Genomic DNA, 16,849 nt, shown 5'->3' on the forward strand with positions numbered 1-16,849 from the left:
AGAAGCTTTCAGGTACTAAGAAGAGCGGGTTTCCAATCCCAGTCTTGCTGAAGAGGCAAAGCGACAAAGACTCCAAACACTCCCCAGCCCCAGCTCCATCCAGCTTTCCAGGACCCTCAGCACCGCCAGCGCCCCCGCCCCAGTATTCCGCACACAGTTCTTTCTCCGTGGGAGCTCTCCCGCTCACCAGCTGGGGCGAGGGCGACAGGCTGATGTTTAACTTTTTTACCCGCCACATCTTCAAAACTGAAAGCGGGACGATCACCTCCCAGACCAAGTCGAGTCCGCCATATTCACCCGCCGTCTTTATTTGAACCTGCTCGGTGCTTCCGGATTGGCTGCGGAGCCGCAGTGCGTCAGGATACGGGTCAGCTCCGGGCTCGAGCCCGGTGGGCGGAGCCAGTGTTGACCACGACCCCCTCCCGCCCTGCAGTTAATTTCTGACCTACTCTCGGCCGCAGATGCCGGCTGCAGGGAGGACCTGCATCAGATCTACGATGGGTCTTGGAGTCTTGATGTCCTCAAGTCGGGGGAGACACCCCAGGTAGCTGGAGGGTCTAGAAGTCCGACCGTGCTGCTTTCAGCGGAGCGCCCTAATTGAAAAGTTGTCTGTATACCCAGGCCTTAACAAGTCTCTCCTGGTGTTTCCTTCCTGACCTCTTGGTTACTTTCAGCCTCTTCTGACTGAGCGGGCCTGGGACCCTGGAAGTGAAAATCGATTATGTTTTATTGTTTCTGTTTGTTTTGGTACCAGGGATTGAATCTAGGTGCATTTAACCACTGAGCCACATCCGCAGCCCTTTTTATGTTTTTATTTTGAGATAGGATCTCATCAAATTGCTTAGGGCTTCACTAAATTGCTGAGGCTCGCTTTGATCTTGCGATTCTCCCGCCTGAGCCTCCCGCCTCACTGGGGTTACAAGTGTGCGCCTGCCATACAGGGCTAAAAGGGAAAGTTGAAAAGGCCTAAATAAAAAATAAAAAGGACTGGGGATGTCATTGGGATTTTGGTTGGGATTGCTTTAAGTCTGTGTAGTGCTTTTGGTAGTATGGCCATTTTGACAATATTAATTCTGCCTATCCAAGAACAGGGAGATCTTTCTATCTTCTAAGGTCTTCTTTCTTTAGCATTCTGTAGTTTTTGTTGTAGAGGTCTTTCACCTCTTTTTAAGTTGATTCCCAAGGTGTTTTTTTTTTTTTTGTTTGTTTTTTGGTGAGAGATTTGAAAACAGCATACTACAGGAACACAGCCACATCAATGTTTATAGCAGCACAATTCACAATAGCTAAACTGTGGAACCAACCTAGATGCCCTTCAATAGAGGAATGGATAAAGAAAATATACACACACACACACACACACACACACACACGCACACGCGCGCGCGCGTGTGCGATGGAATATTATTCAGCAATAAAAGAGAATAAAATCATGGCAGGTAAATGGATGGATTTGGAGAATATAATGCTAAGTGAAGTTAGCCAATCCCAAAAAACCAAATGCCAAATGTTTTCTCTGATTTAAGGTTGCTGATTCATAATGTGGTGGTGGGTGGGGCACATGAGGATTAGATGAACTCTAGATAGGGCAAAGAGTAAAAGGGAAGGGAGGGGGCATGGAGGTAGGAAAGATGGGGGAATGAAACGGACATCATTACCCTAAGTACATGTATGAAGACACGAATAGTGTGACTCTACTTTGTGTACAACCAGAAATGAAAAATTGTGCTCTATATGTGTAACGTGAATTGTAATGCATTCTGTTGTCATACGTAACAAATTAACATTTTAAAAAAATAGAAAAAAAAGAATGAAAGATATCTGCAATTGCAGTGCCACAAAATAATTTAATTAGGAATAAACTTCTCCAAAAAAAAAAAAAAAAAAGGTCTGGGGATGTGGCCAATCCCTGGTATACACACACACACAAATATCCTCATTTTATAGATGAAGGAAATCAGTCAGAGAATGTAATTTGTCCAGTATTCCACAGTTAATAGCAGGGCCAGTTTTCCAATCCACACTTCCAACTACTCTAATCTACTACTGTCTCTGGAATCCCTCTTTATGGTAAATCTGCCCATTGAGGATGGCATTCTTCTTGTTTGTTTTGAGACAGAGTTTTACTACATTGCCCAAGCTCGCCTCAAATTGAATTCAAGTGATCCTCTTCCCTCAGCTTCCAAATAGCCCAGACTATAGACAGCTCCACTATGCCTGAAAAGTAAGTATTCAAGTTAATCCTTGATGATAGTGTTTCTTTGAACCTTTTTAACTTTTGAATATTTTTCAACATTTTTATTGGTGCATTATAGTTGTATATAGTAGTTGGATTTGTTGTTACATATTCATACATACACACAATAATATAATTTGGCCAATATTCCTCCCCAATATTTTCCCTTTTCCTCAATTCCACCCACCCCCATTCTTCTACTCTACTAATCTCCCTTTGATTTTCATGAGGTCATCCCCCTCTTTCTTTTCCTTTTTACTCTCTAGTTTCCACATACAAGAGAGAACATATAGCGCTTGACCTTTTGCATTTGAGGTATTTTCCTCAAATGACATAATTTCATTTTTCTTTATGACTGAATGAAACTCCATTGTGTATTTTTATTTTTTTTTAAATTTTTTAGTTGTAAATGGACCTTTATTTTATTTATTTATATGTGGTGCTGAAAATCAAACCCAATGCCTCACACATGCCAGGCAAGTGCTCCCCACTTAGCCACAACCCCAACCCTCCCTTATGTATTTATACCACTTCTTTATCCATTCATCTGTTGATGGAAAGCTAGGCTGGTTCCATTCTTTGGAGATTGTGAATTGTGCTGCTATAGACATGAGTATGAATGTATCACTATAGTAGGATGACTAATTCTTCAGGATAAATACCAAAGAGAGGTATAGTTGGGTCATTTGGTGATTCCATTCCTAGTCTTTTGAGGAATCTCCATACTGATTTCCATGGTTGTACTTACTTAAAATCCCACTGATAGTGTAAAAGTGTTCCTTTTTCTTCACATCCTCTCTAGTATTTATTACTTTTATTATTGTTTGTATTCTTGATGGCTACTTTCATTGTTAGATATGTGGTGTCTCCCAAAAGTTCCAGTGTGAGACAATGAAAGGTTTAGAGGTGAAATGATTGGGTTATGAGAGCCTTAACCCAATCAGTGAATTAATCCTTGATATGGATTAATTGAGTGATAACTGGGAGCAGGTAGGGTATGGCTGAAGAAAGTGGGTCCTTGGGGCATGCCTTTGGGGTTTATGTTTTGTTAGGGAGTAGAGACCTCCCTCTTTTTCTCTGTCTTCTCTCTTTCTCACTCTCTCCCCCTCTCTCCTCCCACCTCCTTCCCCTCCTTTCCCTCTTTCTGTCTCTCCTCCTCTCTCTCCCTCCCTCTATCCTCTAATTGTTCTTGTCAGGTGTTTTTTTTTTTTTTTTTGGTTGGCAAATAAATAAAATAAAAACCTGACTAAAACAGCTACCATTCTGAATGGAGTGAGAGAAAATTTCTCTATGGTGATGATTTGAATTTCCCCAATTGCTAATGATGTTGAACATTTTTTTTTTTTCATATATTTGTTGGAGGCGAGCCTGGGCAATGCATAGATTTATAGTTATTCTTTTGAGAAATGTCTGTTTAATTCATCTGCCCATTTATTCATTGGGCTATCTATTTATTTTGATGTTGAGTCTTTTAAGTTCTTTGTATATCCCAGACTCTAATCCTCTGTCAGAAGAGTAGCTAGCAAAGCTTTTCTCCCATTCTTTCTCCACATTCTTGTTTCCTTTGCTGTGCAGAAGCTTTTTAATTTGATGCCCTCCCATTTATTAACTCTTGGTATTATTTCCTGAGCTTTAGGGGTTTTATTGGGAAAGATATTTTCTGTGCCTATATGCTGGAGTGTTGATCCTGCATTTTTTTTTTTTTTCCCAGGAGTTGCATAGTTTCTGGTCATTCCTAGATCTTTGATCTATTTTGAGTTGATTTTTGTTCCGGGCAAGACATAAAGATCTAATCTCATTCTTCTACATATGGATATCCAGTTTTCCCAGCACTATTTGTTTAAAATAATGTCTTTTCTCCAATGTGTATTTTGGCACTTTTGCCAAGGATCAGTTAACTGCATCTGTGAGTCTGTGTGTTTGTTTTTAATGCCAATGAACCCCCCCCCCCCTTTTTAAAACACTCTGACAATTTGTGTGTGGGTGTATTGCTGGGGATGGAATCCAGAGCAGCCTCCAACCTACTGGGCAAGCACTCTACTGAGCTATATCCTCCAACCCAGGACTCTGGAAGTCTTAGTGAACTGGGAAAAGCAGCAATACAAAGAGGAAAAACTAATCCACAAGCCTCAGGGGATGGGCTCCACTACAACTATTATCCCATACCTTGAGTCCTGGCCATATGACACTGAGTTCTTCAAATGTCTAGTCCAACACTGGGATGTATTATAAGTTTAAAATGTACACTGGATTTCAAACTTTGCAGGAAAAAAAAAGAATGTAAAATTTTTTCTTTTTAAATATTTTTTAGTTGTTGATGGACTTTTATTTTCTTTATTTATATGTGGTCCTGAGGATTGAACTCAATGCCTCACACATGTAGGCAAGTGCTCTACCGCTGAGCCACAACCCCAGCCCCAATAATGTAAAATCTTATTTTAAAATATTAATTACATGTTGAAATTATTTTAGATATTTTGGGTTAAATAAAAGCAAAATTAATTTTACCTTTTTTACTTTTTTGAGTTGGCTGGCAAAATTACTTCTGTGGCTTGCAATATATATATATATATATATATTTTTTTTTTTTTTTTTTCCCAGTACCTGGGATAGAGTCAGGGACACCCTACCACTGAGCTATACCCCCAGCCCCCACACCCTTTTTATTTGAAACTCAGTCTCCTTAAGTTGCCAAGACTAACCTCAAACTTTTGATCCTCCCACCTCTGCCTCCCCAGTTGCTAGGAATTACAGGCATGCACCACCATGCCAGGATGTTTGCATTATATTTCTATTGGATAGTGTTGGTCTAGAAACATAATGGTACAGCTTGCAGGCACTAGAAATGATCACTGCTTAAATGAAAACCAGGGGGAAAACTAAATAAATGGACAATCTTGGGTTCCATCCTTAACACTGCAAAAAAAAAAAAAAAAAAAAAAGGACAAATCTCCCCACCACCCCCAGGGCTAAGCTTGCACTCTGCCAATCCCTACCCTTGAGGAGCCCATCTTGAATTTGGGATTGTCTGAAACTCAAGAGAGGGAATCCGAAGTAGTATTTGTGGTCAATCAAAGACTCAACAGGGCTGGGATTGTAGGTATGTGGTAGAGCACTTGCATGAGGCTCCCAAGTTCAGAGAACATTTTCCGTTTTTTTTGGTGGTGCTGGGGATTGAACTCAAGGCGTTATGCAAGAGGCAAGCACTCTACCAACTGAGCTATCTCCCCAGCCACCCATTTTGCATTTTATTTAGAGACAGGGTCTCACTGAGTTGCTTAGTACCTCGATAAGTTGCTGAGGCTGTCTTTGAACTCATGATCCTCCTGTCTCAGCCTCCCCAGCTGCTGGGATTACAGGTGTATGCCACCACACTGGCCAGTCCCCTTTTCTCTTTTGCTAGATAGGGTGGCACAGAAGTATAATCCCAGCTATTTAGAAGGCAAGAGAATCACAAGTTCAAGGCCAGCCTGGACAATTTAATGAGATCCAATTTCAAAATTTTAAAAAGGGCTGGGAAGGTAGCTCAGTGGTAGAGTTCTTACCTAATATCTTAAAGGCCCTGGGTGGTTCAATTCACAGTACTGGTGCAGGGGATCAAGCAAAAACAAAAAACAAGGTTGGGAAGTGACAGGAAAACCAAGGCAGAGAACTCCAAATGCCAGGAATAAAAGCTTGTATTATAAAAATGAGTTAACTGGAAACTTTTTACTCCTTGTTGCAGTTGGCATGTCAGATGTCAGGAGGACAGCTACAGGCATATGGTGCTTCCAAGCAATTTGGAAAGACCAGGATATAAACAAAATTAGATTATATTGTTTTACATAACTTTAAAATTTGATGGTTTTCAACAAATGCTATATTGTTCTAGCAAGTGAAACAATAAAATGCAAAGATATGGTAAAGGCAGACTCTCCCATCCATTCTGTCCTCTTAAGGGACCCAACTATATGTACACCATTATAAAGTATATGCATACACACATACATATATAACAGTTTGTTTACACATACATACAGATTTTATTTTTTCCAAAAATTAGCTGATGCATTGTCTGAGATTGAGAACTAATGCTTTTCTTTCTTTCCCCTTCTTTTTCCCACTTGCATTATACCTCAATCCCTTCCAGGTTCTTTCCCTTACCTTTCTTTCTTACCTCTTCCTAACTGTCCCACATAAAAATAAAACACACACACATACATACATGGGAGGGGGAGACATCATTAAGTCTTGTACAAAAATGGAATTTGGTAACTAATTAGAACAAATAAAAAATAATTAACTAAAAAAAATGGAATTTGGGGGCGGGTACTGGGGATTGAACCAGGAGCACTTTACCACTGATATCCCCAGCCCTTTTTTAAATTTTATTGTTGAGAGGGGGGTCTTGATAAATTGCTCCTGTCGGCCTCAAACTTGTGATTTTCCTGCAAAAATCCTGCCTAACCAACTAATATAGGTCTAATTATTTTATAAGTTCATATTCCTTATGCTTATTTTGAAAAAAATTCTAGTTTGGGGCTGGGGTCGTGGCTCAGTGGTAGAGTGCTCACCTAGCATGCAGAGGCACTGGGTTCGTTCCTCAGCACCACATAAATGTAGACTAAAGATATTGTATCTGCCTAAAACTAAAAAATATTTTTAAAAAGTTCTAGTTTGTAAGAATTCTGAGGGGGATACTGGGGATTGAACCCAGAACTACATTTTTACCACTGAACTACATCTTCAGCCCTACCTACCCACCCGCATTTTTTTTTTTTTTTTTTTTTTGAGACAGGGTCTTACTAAGTTGATTGGGGCCTCACTAAATTGCTGAGGCTGGTGTGGAACTTCAGATCTTCCTGCCTAAGCCTACCAAGTCATATGTGCCACCACTCCTGACACTTTTTTTTAAATATATTTTTTGTCCACTGATTTGATTAATAATATCTTTAGCTATAGTATGTTTTTTTTGGGGGGGAGGTGGCGTTACTGGTGATTGAACCTATGGGCACTTAACCACTGAGCCACATCCCCAGCTCTTTTTTTTATTTAGAGACAAGGTCTACTAAGTGGCTTAGCCTCATTAAATTTCTGAGGCTGGCACTGAACTTTCAGTCCTACCTCAGCCTCCTGAGCCCTTGGGATTACAGGCATGCCCTGCCACTCTCAGCTAGCTATAGTTTTTATGTGGTTGAGATTTTTTAATATTTTTTTTTTAGTATTTGGCGGACACAACATCTTTGTTTGTATGTGGCGCTGAGGATCGAACCCGGGCCGCACGCATGCCAGGCGAGAACGCTACCGCTTGAGCCACATCCCCAGCCCGACACAATACCTTTCTAAAAAAATATTTATTTATTTAGTCAGTCTTAGGTGGATACAATATCTTTATTTTATTTTTATGTGGTGCTGAGGATCGAACCTAGTACCTCACACATGCTAGAGGCAAGCACTCTACCACATGAGCCACAATCCCAGCCCCAATACCTTTATTTTTTAATGTTATTTTTTAATAAGTTGGGATAATTATTTTTATATTTTAGTTGTAGATGGACAGAATACCTTTATTTTATTTATTTATTTATTTATTTATTTATTTATTTATTTATTTATTTATTTATGTGGTGCTGAGAATCAAACCTAGTGCCTCATACGTGCTAGGCAAGCACCTTACTACTTACAGTCCCAGTCCCTGTTCTAAGATTTTTTTTTTTTCCATTTGTAGATGGATACAATGCCTTTATTTTATTTTTATGTGGTGCTGAGGCTCGAACCCAGTGCCTTCCACATTCAGGGAAAGCACTCTACCACTGAGCTACAAGCCCAGCCTCCTGTTCTAAGATTTTTAATGTTTTCATGATTACATTTAAATATTTAGAATTAAGTATATAGCACAATATGAGATAGGGTTTCAACTATTTTAAAATTTATAATTTTTAAATTTTAGGACTAGAAATTTTTTATTTTATAAAAATCTAACTATGTAATCCAAATCAACTACCCTGTAAATATCCACTAGACATTTTTGAGCAGAATCAAATGATAAACTATGGAATTGTTATCCCTGCTTGTCAGGAGCTGCCTTGGATGAACACGCCTTCAAGTCCTGATGCCCTGGGGCTCTGACCAATTACTACATTTTATAGTGACTTGGGTATTATCCCAGCTCAGATAGCAAGGTGTGGCTCCAGATACAGGCATCACCTGTGGTGGTTGAGTTACACTCACCTGTTCCTTTGTAATCCTACCCTTTTGCCCTTTTGGAGATAGAATGCTCCATGGAACCTCCCTTTGTGTGTTCCTTATTTAAGAATAAAGAATTTTGGTGGCTCTCTCTCTTTCCACGGACTCTTAAGGACACGGAGCTGTCTCAGGAATATTGAAAAGGTAACTCTCTGTGGTTGCATGCTTTCTTTGTCATTTTTTTTTTGAGTTATTGGAATAGTCAGATTTTGTGAACCCAGCATTGGGTTGCCAGCTAGGATAGACGGTGACACCTGCTATTGTATAATGGTATACTGAACAAGGCAGGCAGTGTGACAGTTGCTAATCAATAGGACTCTGTATACCAGCAAAACTCATGGAGAGGCCAATAAAATCTGAAACATATTCTCAGAATATAAGCAGGCTGGGGTTGTGGCTCAGTGGTAGAGTGCTTACCTTGCACGTGTGAGGCACTAGGTTCGATCTTCAGCACCACATAAAATAAATAAACAAAAGGTATTGTGTTCATCTACAACTAAAAAAAGAATATAAGCAAAACCAACCTATAGGGGGAAAAGTAGCCCTTTTGTAAACAAAATAATCATTCCTGATTAATCTTTTAAAATTCTTCATAAGAATTGTATTAGTTTGCTAGGGCTGCCTTAACAAAGTTCTATCTACAGGATGGCTTAAACAACAAAAATTTATTTTCTCATAATTCCGGAAGCTATAAATCTGAGATCAAGGTGCCAACAGGGTTGGGAGGCTTCTCTCATTGGTTTACACATACCCATCTTCTTCCTGTCTTCAAATGATCTTCCTTCTATGTCCAAATCTGTTCTTGATTACCTCTTTAAAGACTAATTTTTAAATAAAATCACTTTATGAGGTACTGGAGGTTAGGACTTCAACATAACAATTTTGGTGAGGACACAATTCAGCCCATAACAGGAATTAATAATGTAGTTTTGTTTTTGTTGTTGTTTTTGGTACTGGGGATTTAACCCAAGGGCACTTCACCACTGAGCTACATCCCCAGTTCTTTTTATTTTTTGAGTTGCTGAGGGCCTTGCTAATTTGCCGAGGTGGCCTCAAACTTGAGGGCCTCAGCTTCCCATGTAGCTGGGATACAGGCCATGTGCCAACATGCCCAGCTCACTGGTTACTTCTTTTAAGTAGAATTTTCAAAAAGTTTTTTTTTTTTTGTCAAGAGCTTTAAAAAAAAAATATGAGTCAGGTGCAGTGGCACATACCTATAACCCAGCTACTTAGGAGGCTGAGGCAGGAGCATTGCAAGTTCGAGGTCAGCCAGTTTTTTCAGCTTTTCACTTAATTTTTTTTCTTTTACCTTCTCCACTATACCCTGAAAATCACTGCTGAAGTATACCACTGAAGAGTATGTTGAAAATGTCCTCATTTGGAAGTCCAGTGTGCTATTCACTGCACCATGTAGCCACCCAAAAAAATGTCCTTATTTGGTAAGAAATAATTCAAACTACACTTACATGATGATGATCTCTAAGCTATCTAATTTGACCTAGGAAAAGGATTCTAGTGACACTACGTTAAACATTTCCTAAGGATCTTAACACATTGTGCTGCTGTGACCAGAAATGCCACATAATGGTGGATAACCTAACATTAACACTGAACCAGAAATATAGTATCATAAAATTTCTCTATCTACCTTTCAAAAAGCATCACTGAAATCTGAATCCCACCCCTCCACAATTAAGAACCAGTGGTTAGGGCTGGGGATGCAGCTCAGTGGTAGAGTGCTTGTTGAGTATATCCCAGACCCTTAGGTTAGAGTAAGAAACCTCCCTGGCACCCCCCCCCAAAAAAAAAAATAATAATAGATAAATAAAGAACCAGTGATTATTTTATTTATCAGGAAACTATGCTCCAGAAGGGTTGAAATGACTTATTTAAAAACAATGAGATAGCTGGGCACCATGGCACATGCCCGTAATCCCAGTGGCTCAGAAGGCTAAGACAAGAGGATCTCGAGTTCAAAGCCAGCTTCAGCAAAAAAACCGAGGCACTAAGGAACTGAGTGAGACCCTGTCTCTCAGTAAAATACAAAATAGGGCTGGGGATATGGCTCAGTGGTCAGGTGCCTCTGAGTTCAATCTCCAGTACCCCCACCCCCCAAAAAAGACAGAGACAGATAAATCTAGGCATCAGATATAAATTCTAAGCTAATGCTCTTAACTGCTATTTTAGAAACCATTAATTCCCATTTTTTTTATGTTTAGGGATTTTATCCAATATATAATTCTGTTCATTACAATTTTTTTTTTGGTTGTTGATGGACCTTTATTTTATTCCTTATTTATATGCAATGCTGAGAATTGAACACAGTGTCTCACACATGTGAGGCAAGTGCTCTACCACTGAGCCACATCCCCAGCCCTCATCACAACTTTTTAAAAGTAATAAAACTATAAAAATGAGATAAAAGGATAAAGGATACATTCTTTTATTTATTTATATCCCAATCTTATTCCAAAAAAGGCTTACAAAAATGTAGATAATACAGTAATTTTTAAAAAGATTAGAATAGAAAACTGAGAATAAGGAAAATAAAAGCAAGTTGGAACCAAGAATGTGACTAACATGCAAAATACATAAATGGTTGCTGAAGGTGGGGCACAATTTGGGCTTTAAGTAGTCTAATATTAGCATGAGAAGAAAAAGATAGTCAGTTGAATATTTACTATCTTTAAGGTAAAAACCAAACAGCAATTCAGGAAAAGCACAACTAGACACAGAGAAAATTTATGAACTGTAATGATTAACACCTTTTTACAGACTCAAGTTTTATAGAGATTCATATGGACTGCTGAAGTACAATCCAGAAAAAGCAATTCTGCAGAGACTAACAAAATGCCAATTATATACAGGCAAAATCTGGCTTAATACAGAGACAGAAATAATAAGCACAAATATACAGGATACTCTCAGACTCTTTGGATTGGAAAAGAGAGAACAGATATAATTGAAGATATAACGTGGTCTATATAAAAGCAAATTTGGGGGGGGTGGGTAATTCCAAGGATTGAACACAAGGGTGCTCCACCACTGAGCTATATTCCTAGCCCTTTTATATGTTATTTAGAGATAGTGAGGCACCAAGAATTCAGCAAGACCCTAAGTTGCTAAGGCTGGTTTTGAATTCATAATCCTCCTGCCTCAGCCTCCAGAGCTGCTGGGATTATAGATGTGCACCATCATGCCCAGCTAAAAGCAAATTTTCCCCTCAAATATCAGAATTAAAATGAAGCTTCTGAGAAGTTAGTTTAGGAAAATGAAAAAAGAAAGTCATAAAAGAATTGTAGGGCTGGGGATATAGCTCAGTTGGTAAAGTGCTTGCCTTGCATACACAAGGCCCTGGGTTCAATCCTCAGCACCAAAAAAAAAAAAAAAAAAAAAAAAAAGAATTGTTTGTAAATTCAAGGACCAGGTGATTTTTCTTACAAAAGGAAAAGGTTCTTGAGATACATCTCTAACCTTAAATCTTAAGGTTGATGTATGCCTTTGAATCCCTTGATTTGCCGATAAAAAACTGCATTTTGAGCTGTCTAGGAGAAATGTTCAGTTCACTACTTCTTTTCGTCTTTTGGAAAATATTTTGGTAGCTATTCCAGTTACCCCTAGAGAAGACATTTAATCCCCCATGTTTTAGTTTCTATTTTCTTTTTCACTTTAGGCTATTGCATTCATTCCCCCCACCTTTTTTTGGTATTAATTATTGAACCTAGGGGTGCTTTACCACTGAGCTATAACCCCAGCCCTTTTTATTTCTTATTTTGAGACATGGTCTTGCTAAGTTGCTGAGGTTCACCTTGAACTTATGATCCTCCTGCCTCAGCTTCCCAAGTTTCTGTGATTACAGGCATGCACCACCATACCTAGCTCATTTTCCAATTTTTAAAAATTAGATTTACTGACAACTGACCTTTAGCCCCAGTTTTTGTTTTAGTTCCCCCTAACCCCAGTATTGTGGGTTGAACTCAAGAACATTCTACTATATCCCCAGCCTTTTTTTTTTCCATTTTGAGACATTAAGTTGCCAAGTCTGGCCTCAAACTTTTCCTGCCTTATCCTCCCAAGTAGCTAGAATTACAGACATGCATCACTATGCCCAACTCCCAGACTCTATTTTTTAGCTGCATATTTAGGTGTTAAGATGCCAACTTTTTAAGCCTTTGAAAAACATATTTCTTCTGACTAGCCTATTAAACATATAAATAGCACCTTTGGAGTCCATGAAGTGTTGTTATTACCCAAGAAAGGAAACATGGCAAAGAAACAAGGAAAGAGAAAGGTAGAGGAAGCCTTTTGCTACAGACTGGAGAAGTGAAACAAAGGAAAAAGTTACCACTCTGACCTGAGATGTTATATGAACCGGTAAGTTGTATGATGGGGAACTGAGTGCCCAAAATTTGAACTCTAGACTAATGCCTAGAAGAATAGAATAGTAAGGGGCTACAAAGTCAAAACTAGATCATCAAAGTGGTAATACTGAGTTGGTAGTGGAAGAGATCCTCAGGTTCCCAGCTGGGCCCCAATCTATAGTAGACAGGGTCAAGCAGGGACAGAGTGGACCAGGAAGGACTCCAGATCACAGTCAAAGTCCTTGAAGGGTTTGGACTCCAATGGACTGGGCTGAGTATCTTGTGTCTTCATGACAAAGTCCACTGGCTGCTTCTGTAGGAGCTCTGGGTCAAAGGTCACACCCCTAAAGAAGGGGTGGACCTGGAAGTGATGTAGATAACGTAGACGGTGGAGGGGGTTCTGGCATAGGAGCTAAAGGGAAATAGAGTATGAAGGATGAGGAATTGGGACAGGAAAGAGACTAAACAAAGATCATGAAAAGGGAGAATGAAGTTCATGGAGCTGTGGAGAACAGGGAAAAGAACTCTAAAGAGTAAAAGATTTGTAAAAGGGGGATAAACAGGCTAATTTGAGGCAAAGGTAGAAATAAAGGAGCTAGGATGTGTGAATTTTCAGATGGGAAGAGTGCAGCACTGGTCAAGACTCTGAAAGGATCTGTCTGTTCTGGATGGTGAGGTGATTTGGAGGACCAGGAACTCAGGAATGTATGGTTAGAGGGCAGATAATTAGATTAAGTTGAAGTAATCCCCCAAAAACCCCAAAAAGTATTAATCAGAGAAATGGGAAATATCACCTTAATGATAGGGCATTGAATGGTTTAACAGTCAATAAGGAAAGCAGTGCTAACCCTTACCTCATGAAGCAGGAGAGAGAGCTCCTGGTTAAGAGAAGCTGGAATTTCAGAGTCACAGTGGGTCACACTTGCCAACATGGCCACATGATCTTTCTCTGCAGCCACTGGGAACTGAGTGAAGAGGTGGAGGAGGGAATGAGACATGATTTCCTAAGGTCTTCCTTCTTCCCACCACAGGGCAAAGTTCTCTTCTCTGCCCAATACCACTACCAATCTCTCACCTTTCCAGTTGCCAGAGAGAAAAGCAAGACACCCAGGGACCACCAATCAGCAGCATGGTTGTAAGGCCCACCACTCAGGACCTCTGGGGCTATGGATTTGAAAGATACCCATCATGACATCCTTTGGCTATATACCAGTCCAGTATTTACCCACCAGCTTTAGCCTCTCTCACCCATGTATTGAAGAGTGCCACAGATAGTATAGGCTCGGGCTCCCTGGGGCAGGTGGCGGGACAGACCAAAGTCTGTCAGTTTCAGATGGCCTATGAAAGAACATAAGGCAACCCAACAGCACTCTGTTCCACCCCTGATCAGCCATGATAAGGGTATCTCTCATCTTGGGGCTAGGGAAGAAAAGACTTACCTCTTTCATCCAGAAGGATATTCTCCATCTGAAAGATCACAGAGGAGAAGTTATTATTATTCCTCTTCAACTCTTTTATCATGTATACCCTTCAAAATGAAGAAGGTGCCCTTACTCAGCATTCAAAGCTATATTTGGAAGAGCCATCACACAAATCCTTGGCACCCACTAGGGCCCCATGATCAAATGTTCTCAGCTCTCCAACTGCTTTCTCCTCAGACCTGTTGGAACTTCTTATTGAACCCCCACATCAGTAAGTGAAAAAACACTTAACTCTACCTTCACGTCTCGATGGATGATGCCCACGTCATGGAGATAGCCTGTGGATGACAGTAAGCATGGTGTGTACTGAAGTTCTCCTGTTCTTTCCAGTTTCCCTGGTAACCCCTACCTTATCTTTCTCCTTATTCTTTGGCTTCCAGAGTTAATATCAATTCTCTCCTCCCCATCAACTTAATTATTCCCTTCCCATTTCCCTTTCTTACTTACACAGCACAAGGACCAGCTCAGCCGCAAAGAGACGAATGGAAGCCTCAGGAAAGCAGCCAACAGCAGACCACAGGGAGTACAGATCAGTGCTGCAGTAGATACACACTGCAAAGCACCAGAAATCTAGGCAATGTTTGGGGGATTACAACGCCAGGGCTCAAGGCATTATAGGCCTCCTATCCAAACTGATATCACCTGCTATTCCCTCTCCCTTTGGAATAGAGAAGTGCTATGAGAAGGGGAAGACAGCAAAGGCAAAATAAGCCCAAAGAGATAGGTAACAATGGTAGGTGGACCCTAGGGGATGAGGAAAGAGGCCAGTCACTCACTGATGAAGAGATGCCGTTTTCCCTGCCAGCTGTCCCCCAAGCTGTGTACAAAAGGGTGGTTGATCTGTCTCTAGGGACAAAGAAATCAGGAAGTTAGGAAAAGAACAGTGTCACTGAAGAGAGAGTCAGCCAAGAAATCAGGTTGTGCAGAAATTGAGCAGCTACTTCAACTCTGCATTCAGAGGAACTCAGTAATTAGGACTACCTGGTAATCTTGGAACCAGCATAACACTAAAGAACACACTAGGACATGCTGGAGAGATTTCCCTCACAGAACCTAGAATAACTGTGTTAATAGGTATTAGCTACGTTTTTTAGGATCTACTTTGGTGTTAAGGTTCAAGCAGATGGGGAGAACAGAACCAGAAAAATTAGAAAAGCTGGTCAAGAATGATGCTTTCCTGTGGTTCTTCCCATCATCCTTCCAGGACTCTGTGCATACCTGGATGCTGACCTCCTCTTTGCACTGCCTCAGGGTGTCCCTCTGTAGGACTTTCACCTTGGGTACCACCTATAAAAGGAAAGAGTGATGACTTATAGAAAATCATGCAATTGAATTGTTTATTCCTCTGAAACTCTCAGGAACAAAGATGGGAAGCAGGAACTAGAGAATAATGTGAAGGAGTACCCAGGCCCCTACCTTCACTGCAAATACAGCTTTCTGGGCACAATCTAGCACCTTCAGGACAGTTCCAAAAGAGCCTTTAGCCACAAGACCTAAAATCTATATAGAGAAAGAGAATAGAAAGATGGTTTATAGATTTCCCCCAAAGAGACCCACTCCCAGGGATTCAGATGTCTTACCTTCAACTGCTGCTGCCCCCTAATGGGCCTCATGGGAAACTCTGGTAGAAAGAGGCTGATGAACTGAGGCACTGGCCACTCAGACAAAGGCTTCTCTACCAGCAGTGGGGTCGCCTCTAGGGGCTTCTGGTGTAGGCATTGATGCCCTTGTAGTTGCCATAGTTCTTCCAGACCTGACCTGATGGTCCCCATACCTGACCAGAGGCTCTTCCAGCCTCGGACCCAGGGGCCCTGGATGTTGTCACCCTGCTGAGAAGCAAGGGAGCCACTCTAAACCTGGCCCTGAAGTATTACAGTTTCTGCACATCTTAGTAGGCACTCCCCTCAAGTCTCAATCACTAGAGGTACATTTTTGAATACCAATCAAAATTCCTATTACCCTTGCTTTGTGAGAAGATCTGGATTTCCTGGACATAATTCAAATCCTCTAGTAAAGCAACCGTTGGAATTTTTTTTCATGATGCACCAGGAAAACAACCTGTGCCTCAGAACAGGGCTGCAATGCTTTCACATCACAGTCTCCCTGTCCCACCCCCACAATGGGTATCACTGACATGCTAGTAACTAGGCACTTCCTGGGCCTCAGGAGGCCCATGCCTCCTTCACTTTCAATAGGCTGCCAGAGCCCCCACAGCCTACCTTGTGAGGTGCAGTCACCTGGGTGTGTTGCCCCTGCCGACAGCTCACCGCTCCCATTCCCAGCCTTTGCCTCCTCTCTCCTTCCACTAAATCTGTTGTCCCAGTTATATAAGCAATCCCTCCACTGGATGCTGAATTAAACAGGAGCCCCGCCTGTTCTAATGTGCACAGACCCATCAGCTTTGGACCAATGTCATACGAGGACTGGCAAGTATCTGTGATAGAATCTTCAGGCACAGAAGAAAAGAGGCCACCCTCAGAGTGGCAGCTATAGGATGTTTCAGGTAGGTGGGGAGAAAAGGATACAGACAGTTTGAACACATGCAC

At 40.9% G+C, this 16,849-nt stretch overlaps 2 protein-coding genes and 1 long non-coding RNA gene across 6 annotated transcripts in view; 1 reads left to right on the forward strand and 2 right to left on the reverse strand.

The window, feature by feature from the left end:
• The window catches only part of Spag5 (sperm associated antigen 5), a 17,524-nt gene extending 16,950 nt beyond the window's left edge, over positions 1-574 (reverse strand). Inside the window, exons 1-2 of one of the 2 annotated variants that reach the window (XM_046446814.2) lie at positions 446-574; positions 230-338 (exon numbers count right to left, since the gene is read on the reverse strand). In XM_046446814.2, the coding sequence (XP_046302770.1) occupies positions 230-238 (9 nt within the window). In that variant the 5' untranslated portion in view covers positions 239-338; positions 446-574. Of the gene's footprint in view, positions 1-187; positions 339-445 lie in introns of both variants that reach the window. The other variant, XM_046446812.2, reaches the window with a different exon arrangement.
• LOC124094209 (uncharacterized) lies at positions 410-4,702 on the forward strand. Its single transcript, XR_006852160.2, has 3 exons — positions 410-544; positions 2,120-2,224; positions 3,948-4,702. It is a non-coding gene; the product is annotated as an uncharacterized LOC124094209 (long non-coding RNA).
• Positions 499-16,748, reverse strand: Rskr (ribosomal protein S6 kinase related). Of its 3 annotated transcripts, none has more exons than XM_058580034.1 (11): positions 15,884-16,748; positions 15,720-15,803; positions 15,522-15,590; positions 15,080-15,149; positions 14,751-14,873; positions 14,541-14,581; positions 14,262-14,289; positions 14,071-14,160; positions 13,898-13,986; positions 13,677-13,787; positions 499-702 (listed from the first exon to the last, which is right to left on the reverse strand). In XM_058580034.1, the coding sequence occupies exons 1-11, from the start codon at positions 16,073-16,075 to the stop codon at positions 625-627; spliced, it is 975 nt and encodes a 324-aa protein (XP_058436017.1). In that variant the 5' UTR covers positions 16,076-16,748; the 3' UTR covers positions 499-624. The 3 variants fall into 3 exon arrangements, with proteins under 3 accessions (XP_058436017.1, XP_046302771.1, XP_058436016.1); XM_046446815.2 differs by lacking the exon at positions 499-702 and adding an exon at positions 10,287-13,234 and having other exon boundaries at positions 14,751-14,855; XM_058580033.1 differs by lacking the exon at positions 499-702 and adding an exon at positions 10,287-13,234.
• Positions 16,749-16,849: the final 101 nt, after the last annotated feature.

The sequence above is a fragment of the Marmota monax genome, unplaced genomic scaffold, assembly GCF_021218885.2.
Source record: "Marmota monax isolate L192 unplaced genomic scaffold, Marmota_monax_Labrador192_F-V1.1 WCK01_AAM20220418_F8-fsc00138, whole genome shotgun sequence".
NCBI classification, from domain to species: Eukaryota; Metazoa; Chordata; class Mammalia; order Rodentia; family Sciuridae; genus Marmota; species Marmota monax.